This window comes from Mirounga leonina, unplaced genomic scaffold (genome assembly GCF_011800145.1).
Source record: "Mirounga leonina isolate KUSES-001 unplaced genomic scaffold, KU_Mleo_1.0 Mir_201, whole genome shotgun sequence".
NCBI classification, from domain to species: Eukaryota; Metazoa; Chordata; class Mammalia; order Carnivora; family Phocidae; genus Mirounga; species Mirounga leonina.
This window is the reverse complement of record NW_023270504.1, coordinates 9,547,256-9,561,407: the sequence shown is the minus strand read 5'-3', so window position 1 is coordinate 9,561,407 and position 14,152 is coordinate 9,547,256. Positions and strand designations below refer to the sequence as shown.

The 14,152-nt window shown below is 39.4% G+C and overlaps 1 protein-coding gene across 2 annotated transcripts in view; it reads right to left on the bottom strand.

Annotated features, from left to right (window-relative positions):
• Positions 1 to 14,152, bottom strand: part of BCAT1 (branched chain amino acid transaminase 1) — a 98,974-nt gene that overhangs the window by 26,110 nt on the left and 58,712 nt on the right. For both annotated transcript variants that reach the window (XM_035028067.1, XM_035028068.1), the window contains exon 6: positions 247 to 410. In XM_035028067.1, coding sequence (XP_034883958.1) covers positions 247 to 410 — 164 coding nt within the window. The remainder of the gene's footprint in view (positions 1 to 246; positions 411 to 14,152) is intronic.

Sequence of the window (14,152 nt, the reverse complement as noted above, 5' to 3'; positions counted from 1 at the left end):
AGCCTGATGTAGGGCTGGATCCCAGGACCCTGAGATCATGACCCAAGCCGACAGCAGACACTTAACCGACTGAGCCACCCAGGTGCCCCTGAACTAGCGCAATTTAACACTGAAGAGCAAACACAAAACAAAAAAAGGGCCTTTCCACTTGAATATTAACATATATACTTGGGCTGATTTGAGATGGCGAAAACTCAATGGTTGTGAGGGACTCTTTCCTTTAGAAAGAAACTAATATTCACTTACCCTCCCATCTTGCAGTCCCCAGTCCCACCTTTCCAGGCTCTCACGTACTTCGGATTGGCCCACAGGGACACTGGCTTAAAGGTTCCACTTGAAAAATAAGGTCCCACTGGGCTCAAGATTACAAAGAGCAGGGCTTTGGTAGGCTTCTTGACTCCAAGAGAAGGCTGTAATAGAGTAAAAGTACACACAACTGTTAATTTAAATGTAGACACCAGTCTTCAAGTCTAGAATAGATCTGTAACTATCTCCCAGAGGCACTGTCTAAAGCACAGGAGCTGTTCCTTCTCAAGCTGAGTTACACAAAGCCAGATGGTCTTTCAAGAAGAAAACACAAAGAAAGGAGTGCTGAGGATTCATCTTGCTTTGCCTTCTGAGCTATGATTTTAGGGGAAAAGCAAATTTGTCACAATTTTTTGTGAGCAGGGCGAGAGGAGAAATGTATCTTTGACAACCAGCTATGTAACACCTTGCATTGATTGGGAATTGAAAAAGGGAAGAACCCAGACATGATCTTCGTCTTTGGAGAGGAAATGCAATATTTGCTTTTCTAACTTCCCCTTCTGTGTTCACAGATTACTAACCACTTCACGACATGCCAGGGCCTCCCACAGGTGGTGAGTACAAGTGAGTGTGTCATTACTACACCCCCCGGTCACAGACAGCAGACAGCAAGAGCGGAGCACCACTAGAGGCAAAGATACCAGATGACATCAATATCCCCCCAAAAAGCCAGAGGATGAATGACAACGACAGAACATGGTCTTTCCCCACAAACACTGGGAAGTCATAAGCCAACCATGCAAAACTGTGTTGTCTCCAGCACAAAACAGCTATAAGTAATTACTCAGTTGTTTTCTAAGGAGGAAAACTGAAAGACTGAAAGCTTTGAGGGTTGTGTATTATAAAAGCAAAAAAAGGCCACTGCGCTATTCTATGCGATTCAAGACCATCAGGAATAAGAAAACAAGTCCAGGACTATTACAGTGACAGTCTCAGGATATAAAGTGCTTATGTCCAGTCTTCAGCAGAGTCCTGTCTGACTAGATGGTGGTAAGAGTCTGTCATGGTAAGAAGAAGAGACTCAATGACAGCTGACTGTGTGCCTTTTGTTTTGTTTGATGAACTGGCTAAAGTGGGTCTGAGGATTTTTTTTTTTTTTTTTTTCCTGAATGTCATTCTATCTCCCCTCTACTACCTATTGGCCCAAGGCCCTCACTCACTACTTATGCCCATATCATCAAAAATCAGGTAGGTAAAATATTCATGGGCATAAAAAATGTATTTGTATATGTGTACATTGATGCCATCTGAAAGGCACGCAACCCTCAGAAAATGGGAAGATGATTCCATTTGCATTCCATGGAACATGAGACCAAGAAAGGCTTGGATGGCCAGAGTCAGCAAGAAACAACAGGTTTTGGTTTTTTACTTGTTTGGATTTGTTCTTAGTTGGGGCTAAACAAGACTCCCCTACCAGTAAAGAGTGAAAAGCCTTAAAGCTTCATTTGCCTTTTTTTTTTTTTTTAATTTCATTGTTTGGGAGAAAAAAACTTCAGAATAATAATACTTACCTGTCTTTCTTCCCAGCTTTGATAAAAATTGACTAACTTATCTCTACACTTTTATGAACCCTATTAGTTAAGTAAATACAATGATTCTTTCTTATCAGAGGAGCTCTGAAGCTTAATACTTAAAAAGTATTAAATGTTCCCGGGCCCTCATATTGAGTAATAAAGAGAAGCTTCCCAACATAACTTAGATATCCAATCTGCAGCACAAAGCCTCAGTAGTTTATCTAGCTTCTAAGTTTCCGAATAAAATAGCTTATTTGTGGACAAACTGATAAGCATTTTATTAGATACCACACAAATGTCTGGACTTTTTTCACTCTAAACTCATGTATTTTTCACAACCTGCATTATACTAAAAGCAATAACTTATCATCATGGAAATTTTGTTGTGGGATAAATTTCATCTTATTCATTTCCTTCCCCTGACGTTGACAGGTAAACTTGCATTTACTCCACTAGGTGGTGGTATAGAGAGCACAGATGGAAAAACGGAATAATCTCATGCATTAAATCTCTGGAAGAAAAAAAAAAAATCAATAAACCTTTAAGTAACACTTATTCTTAGCAAGCAGATAAATTATAGATGAGAAGTTTTCAATGCTGAGAGATATGTTTATGTGTACTAACATTTTATTTTCTGAAATTTAAGCAAAGCCAACTCATGTTTTTTTTACAAGTATTTCAAGTACTAGTGTCAATCACAGTTTGGCCACCTTCATCCTTAAATGATTACTTATATTGATCGTCTTCTCATGAAAAGAACTCTGTGACTTTACTGCAAATGGTCAGATGCTTCAAGAGTGAAAATAAATAAAAGGTAACTGGGAGGAGCCTGGGGACTGGGTCTGTTTCTAGCCTCAGGAACCATTATCTGTTTTGTCTTAATTCTCCCTTCTATTCTGGAAAGCAATTTAAATTCTGTGCTACTGCTACAATTAAGAGCAACTTCTTCTATAATATTAATTAAATGCTAGGAAACATACTTCTATGATGACCTGGTCAGGCTTCTGTTCAAATAAAGCAAAAGCCACATAAATAAAGAGAAAATATGAACACCTGATAAATTGTGTAAATGTTTCAATAAGTCTCATTTCCTTATGAACATTTTTTTTATTCTTTTTTCTAGTTTCCTGGATTATTTCATTACATATTGAAGAGGGCTTTAAAAAAATAAAAGTCATGGGAAATGAGGAATATAAAATCTCACAGATGCAAATTATATAACTTCTCAAGGGACCATACTGACTTAAGTTGAAATTCTTTTTTTTTTTTAAATATATATATTTTTAATTTATTTGCAAGAGAGAGAATGAGAGACAGAGAGCATGAGAGGGAGGAGGGTCAGAGGGAGAAGCAGACTCCCTGCCGAACAGGGAGCCCGATGCGGGACTCGATCCCGGGACTCCAGGATCATGACCTGAGCCGAAGGCAGTCGCTTAACCAACTGAGCCACCCAGGCGCCCTTAAGTTGAAATTCTTATGTGTACAAAAAAAATACTCATCTTATTTTATATTATATCTCACAAATACATATATAAAGGTATTAAGTACCTGTATGTTTTGCACAAAATAACAAGACACTTGGGTGTGATGGAAAATAAAGTGATGTATTCCAGTGAAAATCACCACTTCTGAGTCAGTTAGAAAATTAGTGTATAAAAAGGCAGAATTTCAGAGGTTATGTGAACGATGGCAGGAAGTGTCCCAGGAGCTGAGAAAGGTACTAGTCCTTGTTGTGGTATGGGAGGTAGAGAAGCACAGCAGAAAGTAATTCTGTTTAAGCGAGACAAATATGGGACAGAAGAAATAAGATAACTGGGAACAACAGGAACATTTTTTCAAAAAGAGTGGCATGACTTTTTTTTTTTTTTTTTTTAACTCCAAGAAGAGCCTACTTTGTTTTAGAGGGGAAAACAGTAAAGAATATTGGACTGAGGGGTGCTATAAGAGATATGGAGAGGACCAGGGGTCCACGCCAGGCCTTGAGTGTGTGAGTTACAAAATGGAGGGATAACAAATTCATGCAGTTTTTGTAGGAAAAACTAGTTGGTGAATGATTTAAAAACCCTCAATAATTACACAGTTTTTGTTTTCTAAGACATTTCACAGTTAAAGCCTCATCTAATCCAACAAGCCGGGAAGTTAAGGGTTATAACCGTTTTTACGTTGAAGAAACTGAGACTCCAAACCAATGACTTGCCCAAGGTCTCAGTTATTAAGCTCTAGACCTTTTACTCTTAATCCAGACCTCTTTTTATGATATCAAAGTTTAAAACAGTAAGTGAAGTACACAAGATTTCTTGCTCTCGAAAGAGTTCAAGCCAGGGCGTCGCTTCCTGCTACCTCAGCCTTCAGCACGGCCCTCACACTCTGTATGGGCACCTCATGCTCAAACCTCCTCAATTTCCTGCCTCTACACATTTTCCTGAACTACTCTCCCTACCTGGAACACTCTCCCCCTCCCCTGTTATGGACTGAAACGTGTCTACCCCCAGTGTGACTACATTTGGAGCTAAGGCTTTTAAGGAGGCCATTACGGTCAGATGAGGTCGAGAAAGGGTGAGGCCCTAAATCCAACAGGGCTGGTGTCCTCCTAAGAACTGGAAGAGACATTAGACCATGAGCTCTGCACTCCCTCTCCAGTCCACTCGCTCCACACACACAGAAGGCTCTGTGAGGACACAGCGAGGTGGATGTCTACGGGGAGACCTTACCAGAAACTAACCCTGCTGGCACTTTGATCTTGGACTTCCAGATCATCTCCAGAACTGTGGGAAAATTAAATTCTAGTGTTTAAGACATTCAATGTGGTATGCCGTTATGGCAGCCAGAGCCGACTAAGACATCCCCTCTCTTTCCTAAGTAATACAAACCCTTCCATCTCAATTTAAATGTCATTTCAGAAAATGAGCCCCTTCACAAAGTTAGGTACTTGTGTTACATGCTATTACAACACCCTGCACTTCTGTCCATTTAGATAAAATGTCCATCACACTCACTTACAAATAGCTCTTTAATTCTCTACCTCTAGCTAATCTGCACACTCGGTGAAGGGCAAGGCCATCTTCGTCCCCTACAGAGCACTGTACCTTGTTATACCAGGTTTACTATATATCTGTTGAATGACTCTTCATCTTATAAGAAGTTGTTTATAGAAAGGAGCTCTGAAAACAACCTAGATGATTTGTTTGCCATATTTGAACTACTGATGCTAATCCTCCTATGTTGCATTGACACCAAAGAGAAAATGTTCCTTTGTCCCCTGCCTTATTTCCTTTAGTGCTGACCTCGAAACTAACAGAATTCATATGTAGACATTCAAAGAATACCATGAGGGAAGCTAAAGTCCAGAAGTTTCTGAGGCTTGCTATAAAATGGGTAGGGGAATCTCAGGCCTGTTCAAAGAGAAAGATAGTATATATTTAACACTTGACAAAAAGAAGGCTAGCATTCTTTTTTTAGTTTTTAAATAAGAATGAACTTAAAATTTAGAAAGCACACAGTTAAAAGAAAACTTAAGGGGAAAAGAACACCTACCTAAGGTTACATAAATGCAGTGATAGTGACTGCTTATAGCATCAGTGTAAGGGTTAAATTAGATAAACTGTGGAAAGCACCCAGAACCTCCTCTTTTTCAAGTATCCAACAAACAGTAAGTATTTTTGTTTTTAAAAATACTCATTTAGAACAGTAATAGTGGTATATAAATTCAGTATGTACCAATACGCAAAGCATGAAGGCGACATTAGAATGACTGTAGATGGGACCATGGAACTGCATTCAACACTCAATGTTGAAATTGTGGAGAATGAGCACTTGGGAAAAAGACAGGATTATTATACCAACATCCCCGGAAATACAGCTTAGTATATTTGAAATCAACCCTACATAAAAATTTAGCATGGATTATTAAACAACGGGTCAAGAAAACTTGATAGGGAAGTACCCAGGAAGAGCCAGAATGAGTCACTCTTAGAAAAACCATGCTTCATTTCCCTTTCTGAAATGACTAGATCAGGGGTCAGCAAACTTCAGCCTGCTTCCTGTTTTTTAAAGTCTTATTGGAATACGTGCATTCATGCATATCTGTGTTGCCTATTGAGGTTTTTGTGCCACAAAGGCAGAGATGAGTAGCTGCCTGACTTCACAGGAAAAGTTTGCTGACCCCTTCTCTAGAGGACAGGAAAATGCTACGGAAGCATTTTCCTTGTATCAAGAATGGCCTTAAAACCAGGATCTCTTCACTGACCTAGCCGTAGCGCTCAGACTTTGACTTTGTGATTCCATCAAGTTTGTTTCAGTTGACTGGGCCAAGTGCACAATGGGCCTGGAATAGAGAGACACCTTAGACCACCAGCACAGGGAGCTGACAACTGCAATGAAGATGTTCCCCAAATAGGCAAGTCCCAACCCAGCCAACCAAGTGAGATCCTGAGTGGGCAGGTGCAAGGGAAAGGATGCTACACTCAAGAGAGCCCCAAGAACTGACCACTGGATTTGGCAACATGGAGGTCGATGGTGATCTTGACAAGCATATTTCAGTGGGAGTTGGGGTTGGGGGCGGTCAAAAGTCTGAATGTTGTGGATTCAAGAAAGAACAAAGGGAAACGAGGTTATGATGGCGAGTATGTACAAATCTTGTGGGTCATTCTGCATCACAGTGGAGCAGAGAAACAGATGCACTCTACTTCTGTCCCCATCATCTAGTCACATATCACTGCCTGCCTGTACCATCACCCTTAGAAGTTGAACCATGACAGAAGAAGACCTTGGGAAATCTTTTCAATATTTTAACAATCAATTTTCCTTTTCCTCTGGATCATTCCATCAGCTTAGATATATGTCGTAGTATCTCCCATCTAAAACAAACACACTCCCTTTACCACGTGTCCCACTCCAGGACAACCATCTCACCAAGGACTTTCATGTTGCCAAATCCAATAGTCAGTTCCTGGGCCCCACCTCTCTGGTCCTGTGGGCAGGATTTGCCACAACTGATCACTGCTTCCATGTCCCTTACTGGCTTCTGGTATACCAAGCCCTCTTGTTTTTCTTTCTACCTTACAGGCTGCTACTTCTCAGACTTCTTAGCTGATTCCTTTTTATCTCCCTTTCTTCTAAATGTTGGCCTGCCCCAGGGTTTAGTCCTCACCTCCTTTTCATCAGTATCTAGATTTCTTAATAACTTCACTTAGACCCTTGACTCTAAAGGCATTATATGTTAAACACTAGAATGTATTACTTAAATTCCAAACTCTCCCCCTGAATTCCAGACTTGTAGATCTGCCCACTTACTTGATAACTTGAGCTTAAATTACCATGCTCAAAACTGAACTCTAGATTCTAACCATCATTGCTCCAACAAAATACGCAAGAAAAACCTCTTCCCTCACTCTTCCCCATCCCAACAAATGGTCACTATCCAGCTGCTCTGGCCCAAAGGAAAACTTGACCTTTCTTTCATATTCACATCCAATCCGTCAGAAAATTTTGTGAGTTGCAATAAATATCCTTGAATATATGTCTTGATGTGAACTAGGGGATAGGCCTACAACATAAATTCCTTGAAGGAAACCTGCATTTTTAAGATTCCCAAATTTAACTGTCCCATTTTATTCAATTTACTAATAATAGTTCTTACGTTTGCTCTATCAACATGATGGGTGATGAACAGGACCCTGGTTGCATAAATTACGCTACCACATTTCATTGATTCTAAGATGTCCATTTCTTCCTCACACTTAATGTGTCTGCAATCCAGACTCAGCATTTTACAATTGCTATTGGCGAAGTAGCACTCATGGAAAAGCTGGCATGGGAAATACCATACATGTTGAGTTTGCCATTTAAAATGTCTTTAAAAAGTTACAGTACGATCTGGCACTGAAAAGAAAAATTACTGAACAGAAAGTGCAAAAACAGGAGCTGGACATATATTTGATGTTAGTCAAACAAATATTCGTAGTAACATGGAACAAGTGCAATTGAGTATTTTCCTGCAACGCAACATCCAGTCTTTTCATGGGACCTCTGGTAGGAAGAAATCCATATGAAGATAAAGCTGTGTTAGTTTTTGTTATTAAGCTACATGCAAAAATAAAAATGCCTATCGCAAGCCAAGCGGTGCAAATGATGGCAGGAAGAATTGCAGATGTCCTCTGGAAACACACATTACAAAATAAATAAATAAAAGGATGGTATGATTAATTCATGAATCAGCCAGGATTGTCAGGAAAGTACTGCATCATAGTTTAGCAATGTTTTTCCATTTCAATGCATAAAATAATGGGTGACTTATAATTTATGGCATCCTGTATTCAATTAAGTGATATATATGTACAATGGAATACCTTCCAGCTAAGAAAATGGGTAAAATAGAAGTAGATCCATATGTACTGATATGGAAGAATCTCTAAGACAAATTATAAATGCAAAAACAATAATACAAACAAAATTGTTCATAGTATGCCTGCCATTTATGTAAAAAAGAGACCGAGAGACAAAAACACAAATCTATATATATAGAGAGAGAGAGAGAGAAAAGGTACAGCTGGGGAGCCAAAAATAGCCTTCTTCTATGGAAACTTAACATATCAACAGCCGGCACTGTAAATCAGGGAAGAAAGGACAGACCACTCAGTAAACAGTAATGGAATAATGTGGTATCCATATGGAGAAAAATAAAATTGAGTCCTTCATACAAAGTTCACTTCCAAATGGATTTCATTTAAATGGAAAAGCAAAACTCTAAAACAGAAGTATGACCTTGGAGTAAGGAAGGATTCCTTTAAAGCACATAAAAGCCACAAAATACATAGGAAAAAAAATGTAATTACATTAAAAATAAATACTTCTTTTTTAAAAAGATTTATTTATTTATTTTAGAAAGAGGGGGAGGGGCAGAGAATGAGACAGAACCTCAAACAGACTCCGGGCTGAGCACGGAACCCAATGTGGGGCTTGATCCTACAACCCTGAGATCATGACCTGAGCCGAAACCAAGAGTCAGATGCTTAAACGACTGAGCCACCCAGGTGCCCCCGAGACTGCTGTTTCCTAAAAGATACCAGTAAGAGAGTGAAAAAGCAAGACTAGACACAAAATCAAGCCACAGACTAGAACACTCTTTGCAATACATTTATCTGACAAAGGATGTGTCACAGAATGGAAAATTAGTACTTGTGAAATATATCCCTGACCAGGGGTTTATACCTAGAGTATATACTCTAAAAAAATTAAAAAGACAAATCAATTTTTTTAATGGCAAAAGACTTGCACAGGTACTTCCCCAAAAGATTTTCGATACACAATAAACATATAAAAAGGTACTCAACATAATTTGTCCTCAGGGTAATAAAAATTAAAACCACACAGAGAAAAAATAAAAATAAATAAAATAAAATAAAATAAATAAAACCACACAGAGATAAGACTGCATATATCGGAATGGGTAAAATTGACAAGATACTACCAGTGTTAACAAGGACAGGAAGCAAATAGAATTCTCATACAATGCTGGTGGGAGAATAGACCGGTATAAGCATTCTGGAACTCTGTTTTGCAGTATCTAGTAAAGCCAAACACACGTATATCCTTCTACTCAACTTAACTCCTAAGTAAATAGCAAAGAGAAGCAAGTACATATGTCCATCCTAAGACATGTACAAGGATGTGCACAGCAGCTTTATTTATAATAGCCAAAAGTTAGAAATATGCCAATTGTCCATCCATAGTAAAACAATCCCATATTTCAGGGCAGGAGGTAAAAGGAGGAGAAAATCAAGAATGAACTACATAGCGAACCATGGTTAGTTGATTCTGGGGAAGGAAAGGGAATCAACAGAGAAACATATACAAAAGGTTTCAATTGTACTAGTCACTTTCTAATCCCAACTGTACTAGCCATATTAATGTTAACTAGGTGTTGTGTGCATAGATTTTAATATTTAATTCTTTTCTTTAAACTGTCTGTGTGTGTGTGTGAATGTGTGTGTAAAAATCTTTGAGTTTGGGAACCTGAGCAAAGCCACTTTTGTAAAAAGAAGGATAATAGTTAATGTACAAACACATGCATGCAGGTAGAGGTATGACTATGTACACTTCTAGAAGGATATAAGAAAAGCTGGCCACAGGAATGTTTTGGAAGGAGGCAAACTGTGGAACTCTGGATCAGGATGAGAATGGAAAGGAAGCTTCTTTACCCTTATATACCTTTGGTACTATTTGAGTTTGTTGCCAGATAGTTTTGCCTCCTCCAAATCACTCCTTTACCACCCCAGAAAAATACCCTTGTGCACTGTTGGTATGAATGTAAATCGGTGCAGCCACTCTGGAAAACAGTACAGAGACTCCCGGACAAATTAAAAATAGAAATACCATATGATCCAGCGATTCCACTTCTGGGTACTTATCCAAAGAAAACAAAAACGCTAACTCAAAAAGATACAAGGAACTCTGTGCTTACTGCACATTATTTACAATAGCCAAGACACAGAATCAACCTAAGTGTCCACTGATAGATGAATGGATAAAGAAAATGTGGTGTATATATATAATGGAATACTACTCAGCTATGAAAAAAGAAGGAATCCGGCCTTGCAAAACATGGATGGACCCCGAGGGCATTATGCTCAGTGAAAATAAGTCAGACAGAGAAACACAAATACTGGATATCATTTATATTTAGAATCTAAAACAAAAATGAAAATACACACAAAACAAGCTCATACATGCAGAGAACAGATTGGTGGTTGCCAGAGGCAGGGGCAGGGGGTGGGAGAAATGGGTGAAGGGAATCACAATGTATAAACTTCCAGGTACAAAATAAATCAGTCCTGGGAATGTAACGTACAGCATGGTGACAACAGTTAATAATACTGTACTGTACATTTGAAAGGTGCTAAGAGAGTAAATCTTTCAAGTTCTCATCATAAGAAAAAAAATTTGTAACTATGTCTGGTGATGGTTGTTAACCAGACTTATTGTAGTGATCAATTTGCAATACATGCAAGTATTAGATCATTATGCTCTCCACCTGACAGTTAAACCTGAATTAAAAAATTTTTTTTGATTGACTTATTTGTCAGAGAGAGAGAGTGAGAGAGCACAAGCAGGGGGAAGGAAAAGCAGGCTCCCCACTGAGCAGGGAGCCTGATGTGAGACTCAGTCCCAGAACCCTGGGATCATGACCTGAGCCAAAGGCAGACGCTTAACCCACTAAGCCACCCAGGCTAAAAAATTATTTTAAATAAAAATAAAATCCCAGAAACAGATGGGCAAGTTTGCACGTGAGAACTGATATTCCTAAACTTGGAAGTATTGTAACTGAACGTAAGATGTAGGAGTGTGTTATGTAACACGTGTGTGTATTGTATGATAGTGTATGTTATGTAGTACAGAATGTATAACATATTATAATATCTGGAGTGATTAGGTCAAATGTAATTCAGAGCAGGAAAGCTGTTAGCTCAGAGAAGGAAAGGAAATAGACACAAGGTGAACTGATACTAGAATAAGATGGGGAAGATCTTAGTGGCCCTGTTATATTTCCACACTAACCACTGTTATTGAGCTACAGCCCATTTCTCCACAGCACGGACCTCCCTCTGTCCATACACATTCATTTCGTGGGTTTCTATTATGAAAAGTGACTGCTGCACCAGGCACTGAGCTAGCTCCCTGAGAGCAGAAACGTGGCTTTTGCTCAGCACTGTTTCCCTAAACCCAGCCCCGTGGCAGAGAGGCTAAGAGCACAGGGTTCTTTTTTTTTTAAAGATTTTATTTATTTATTTGACAGAGAGAGACACAGCGAGAGAGGGAACACAAACAGGGGGGGTGGGAGAGGGAGAAGCAGGCTTTGCCGGCCGAGCAGGGAGCCCGACGCGGGGCTCGATCCCAGGACCCTGGGATCATGACCTGAGCCGAAGGCAGACGCTTAACGACTGAGCCACCCAGGCGCCCCCAAGAGTGCAGGTTTCTTATTTCATCTCTCTGGGGCTCAGCTTCCTCATCTCTAAAATGACACCAGCAGCTCCTACTCACAGGGTTGTCGTCAGTGCCCGGAAAGCACCAAGCACCATGCCTGATACTTAGGAGAGCTTCATAATGCCCGGGGTTGGTGACCGTATCAGACAAGTTACTGTATTTCATCAAAAAGAACCAGGACTTCCCTGAAAAGCAGCAGAACTTTCCTGGATTGCAAAAGTAAGATGGGCCAAGGGCATCTTGCTGGGAAACACTAACTCTTTCAAGAATTCCCTGGGTTGTATATTGTCAAACTGCTCACTGCAGTATTATGTAAGGTAACAGGGGAATGGAATCCCAGTAAGGGAACTGGGACAGGTGTGGCAGGTGTCCGGCATGGAGAACTTTCCAGCACTCAGAAGTGATGGACTGGATATACACACAGTAACCTGCACAAAAACGAAAACAACATGCCTTGGGAAAACGTTCAGAAACAGGAGATCTGTAGAACAAAACCATTTCTAGAAATTAAAATGCCAGGCATACAAAGTAATAAGAGATACTTAAAAACACACACAAACTAAAAGAATATTCATTCAATATATGAGATGATTGATGATTGCTGGGGCGGCGGGGAGGAGGGGGGTGAGGAGATGAGATGAGAGTAGGGAATGAAGATGGAAGGGAATAAGAGCGGGACCTCAGTGCCCATGATGGGAAGTGCCATGAACTGAGAGGTAGTAACCAGCTGCACCACAAGTGCAAGAGTAAAAATGAAGATAACAACAACAATCATCCCCTGTGGTAATGATGAAATGGACAAGAACAGCCTCATGAGGCTGTCCATTGGTAGGAGTGGACGGTAGCTGATAACAACAAGCTGATTATCACAGGCTACAATCAATGCAAATAAGCTTCAAACTCAAGGTCTGAAGATACTTAGATGGGGCTGTTAATCTAAAGCATGTTAAGAGTTATGTAAATGAGAATTTAATATTGTTTATAAGCAGTGGAATGAATGAATGAGTGTATATATATATATATGTGTGTGTGTGTATATATATGTATATGTATATGTGTGTATCCTATATCTCAAATAGGATTGCAAAAGAGTACATTAAAAGTGTGGACAAAACACAAGTTATAGGATCACAAATCACTGCTATACCTAGTTTTCAAATCTTTTCAGATTCTTTCATTTATAGAGGCTAATTGTGAAGAGAAATGATGGTAAGATACAAGATATATAAGCATAAATAAAGGCAGTGAATAAAGGGAATTCTTTTCATGGGAACTGTTACGATTATAGGTTACATTATATGTGTAATATAAAGATTTTACAAGGTGATAAAAGGAAAAGAAAGACATGTCTATGAAATTTATGTCCTTAAGCTCCCTATGCAGTGAACCAGAAAACAAGGAGTGGACCATTTGGCAGCAGGAGTTTTATAAATGCGAGCTCTAATGAAAATGTCATACTGAAAGATTTCCAGAAGTTGTGAATGGGGAAATTGTTTATGTGAAGTGAATGAAAATGTTCTGCACTGTTCAGATTGTATTCTGTGCATCCGAGCTTGGAATTAACCAAAAGCAGACTGCTTCTCTAGTGGAACTCATCCTCAGAAATTTATTTAGGGGCGCTCTGAATGTAGAAGTATGAGTTAACGGAATATAAGGGATTCCTCACCTTCCACATGAGCCAAGGTCAATCTGTTTTAGCCGTACAGCTGAAAAAGCCCAATCTGCTGGTAGCTTGCAGATCTGTGGCATCAGCCTGGGACCTGGTCAAAGTGGCTGAGTGGGCTGACTCTCGACCATCAGACCTGACCCTTCTCCGTGACATGGATTCTCAGCCCTGCTGCTATTCAGTGCTGCCTCATTCCACCATCTCTCCAATTATCGCAGTGGGATGAGAGGATACTGAGAAAAACTGGAAAAGTGAAAGGCTGAACGCCATGATCACATGGGATTTCAGAATTCATGCTCGTGCCTATTTTGGTATAGATTGAGGTCAAAGCATTTGTACACTTACTAGAATCACTAAGGAAATAAAGCCTGTGTCTGTTTGTATATTCATATAGCTGTACCTGCTTGGAGTTACTAAATAGAGTGAAGTTGGATAAAACGGATGTTAAAATAGCAAAACCCAGCTTCTTCAGATGTAAGGCTGTTTGGCATCCAGTATTGAAACGGACAGTCATGTAATTTTAACTTCTTGTCTAATAAAGGGAAAATCTAGAAACTGTTCATGTAAATGTTCTTTATTTAAATATTAGGCTTTCAGATTTTATCTTAATTTCCAATTGACACATAATCAGCCGTAGTCTGAAGCACTGCAGCTTTTAGTTTCTCTTTAAGTTTTTAACTACCTC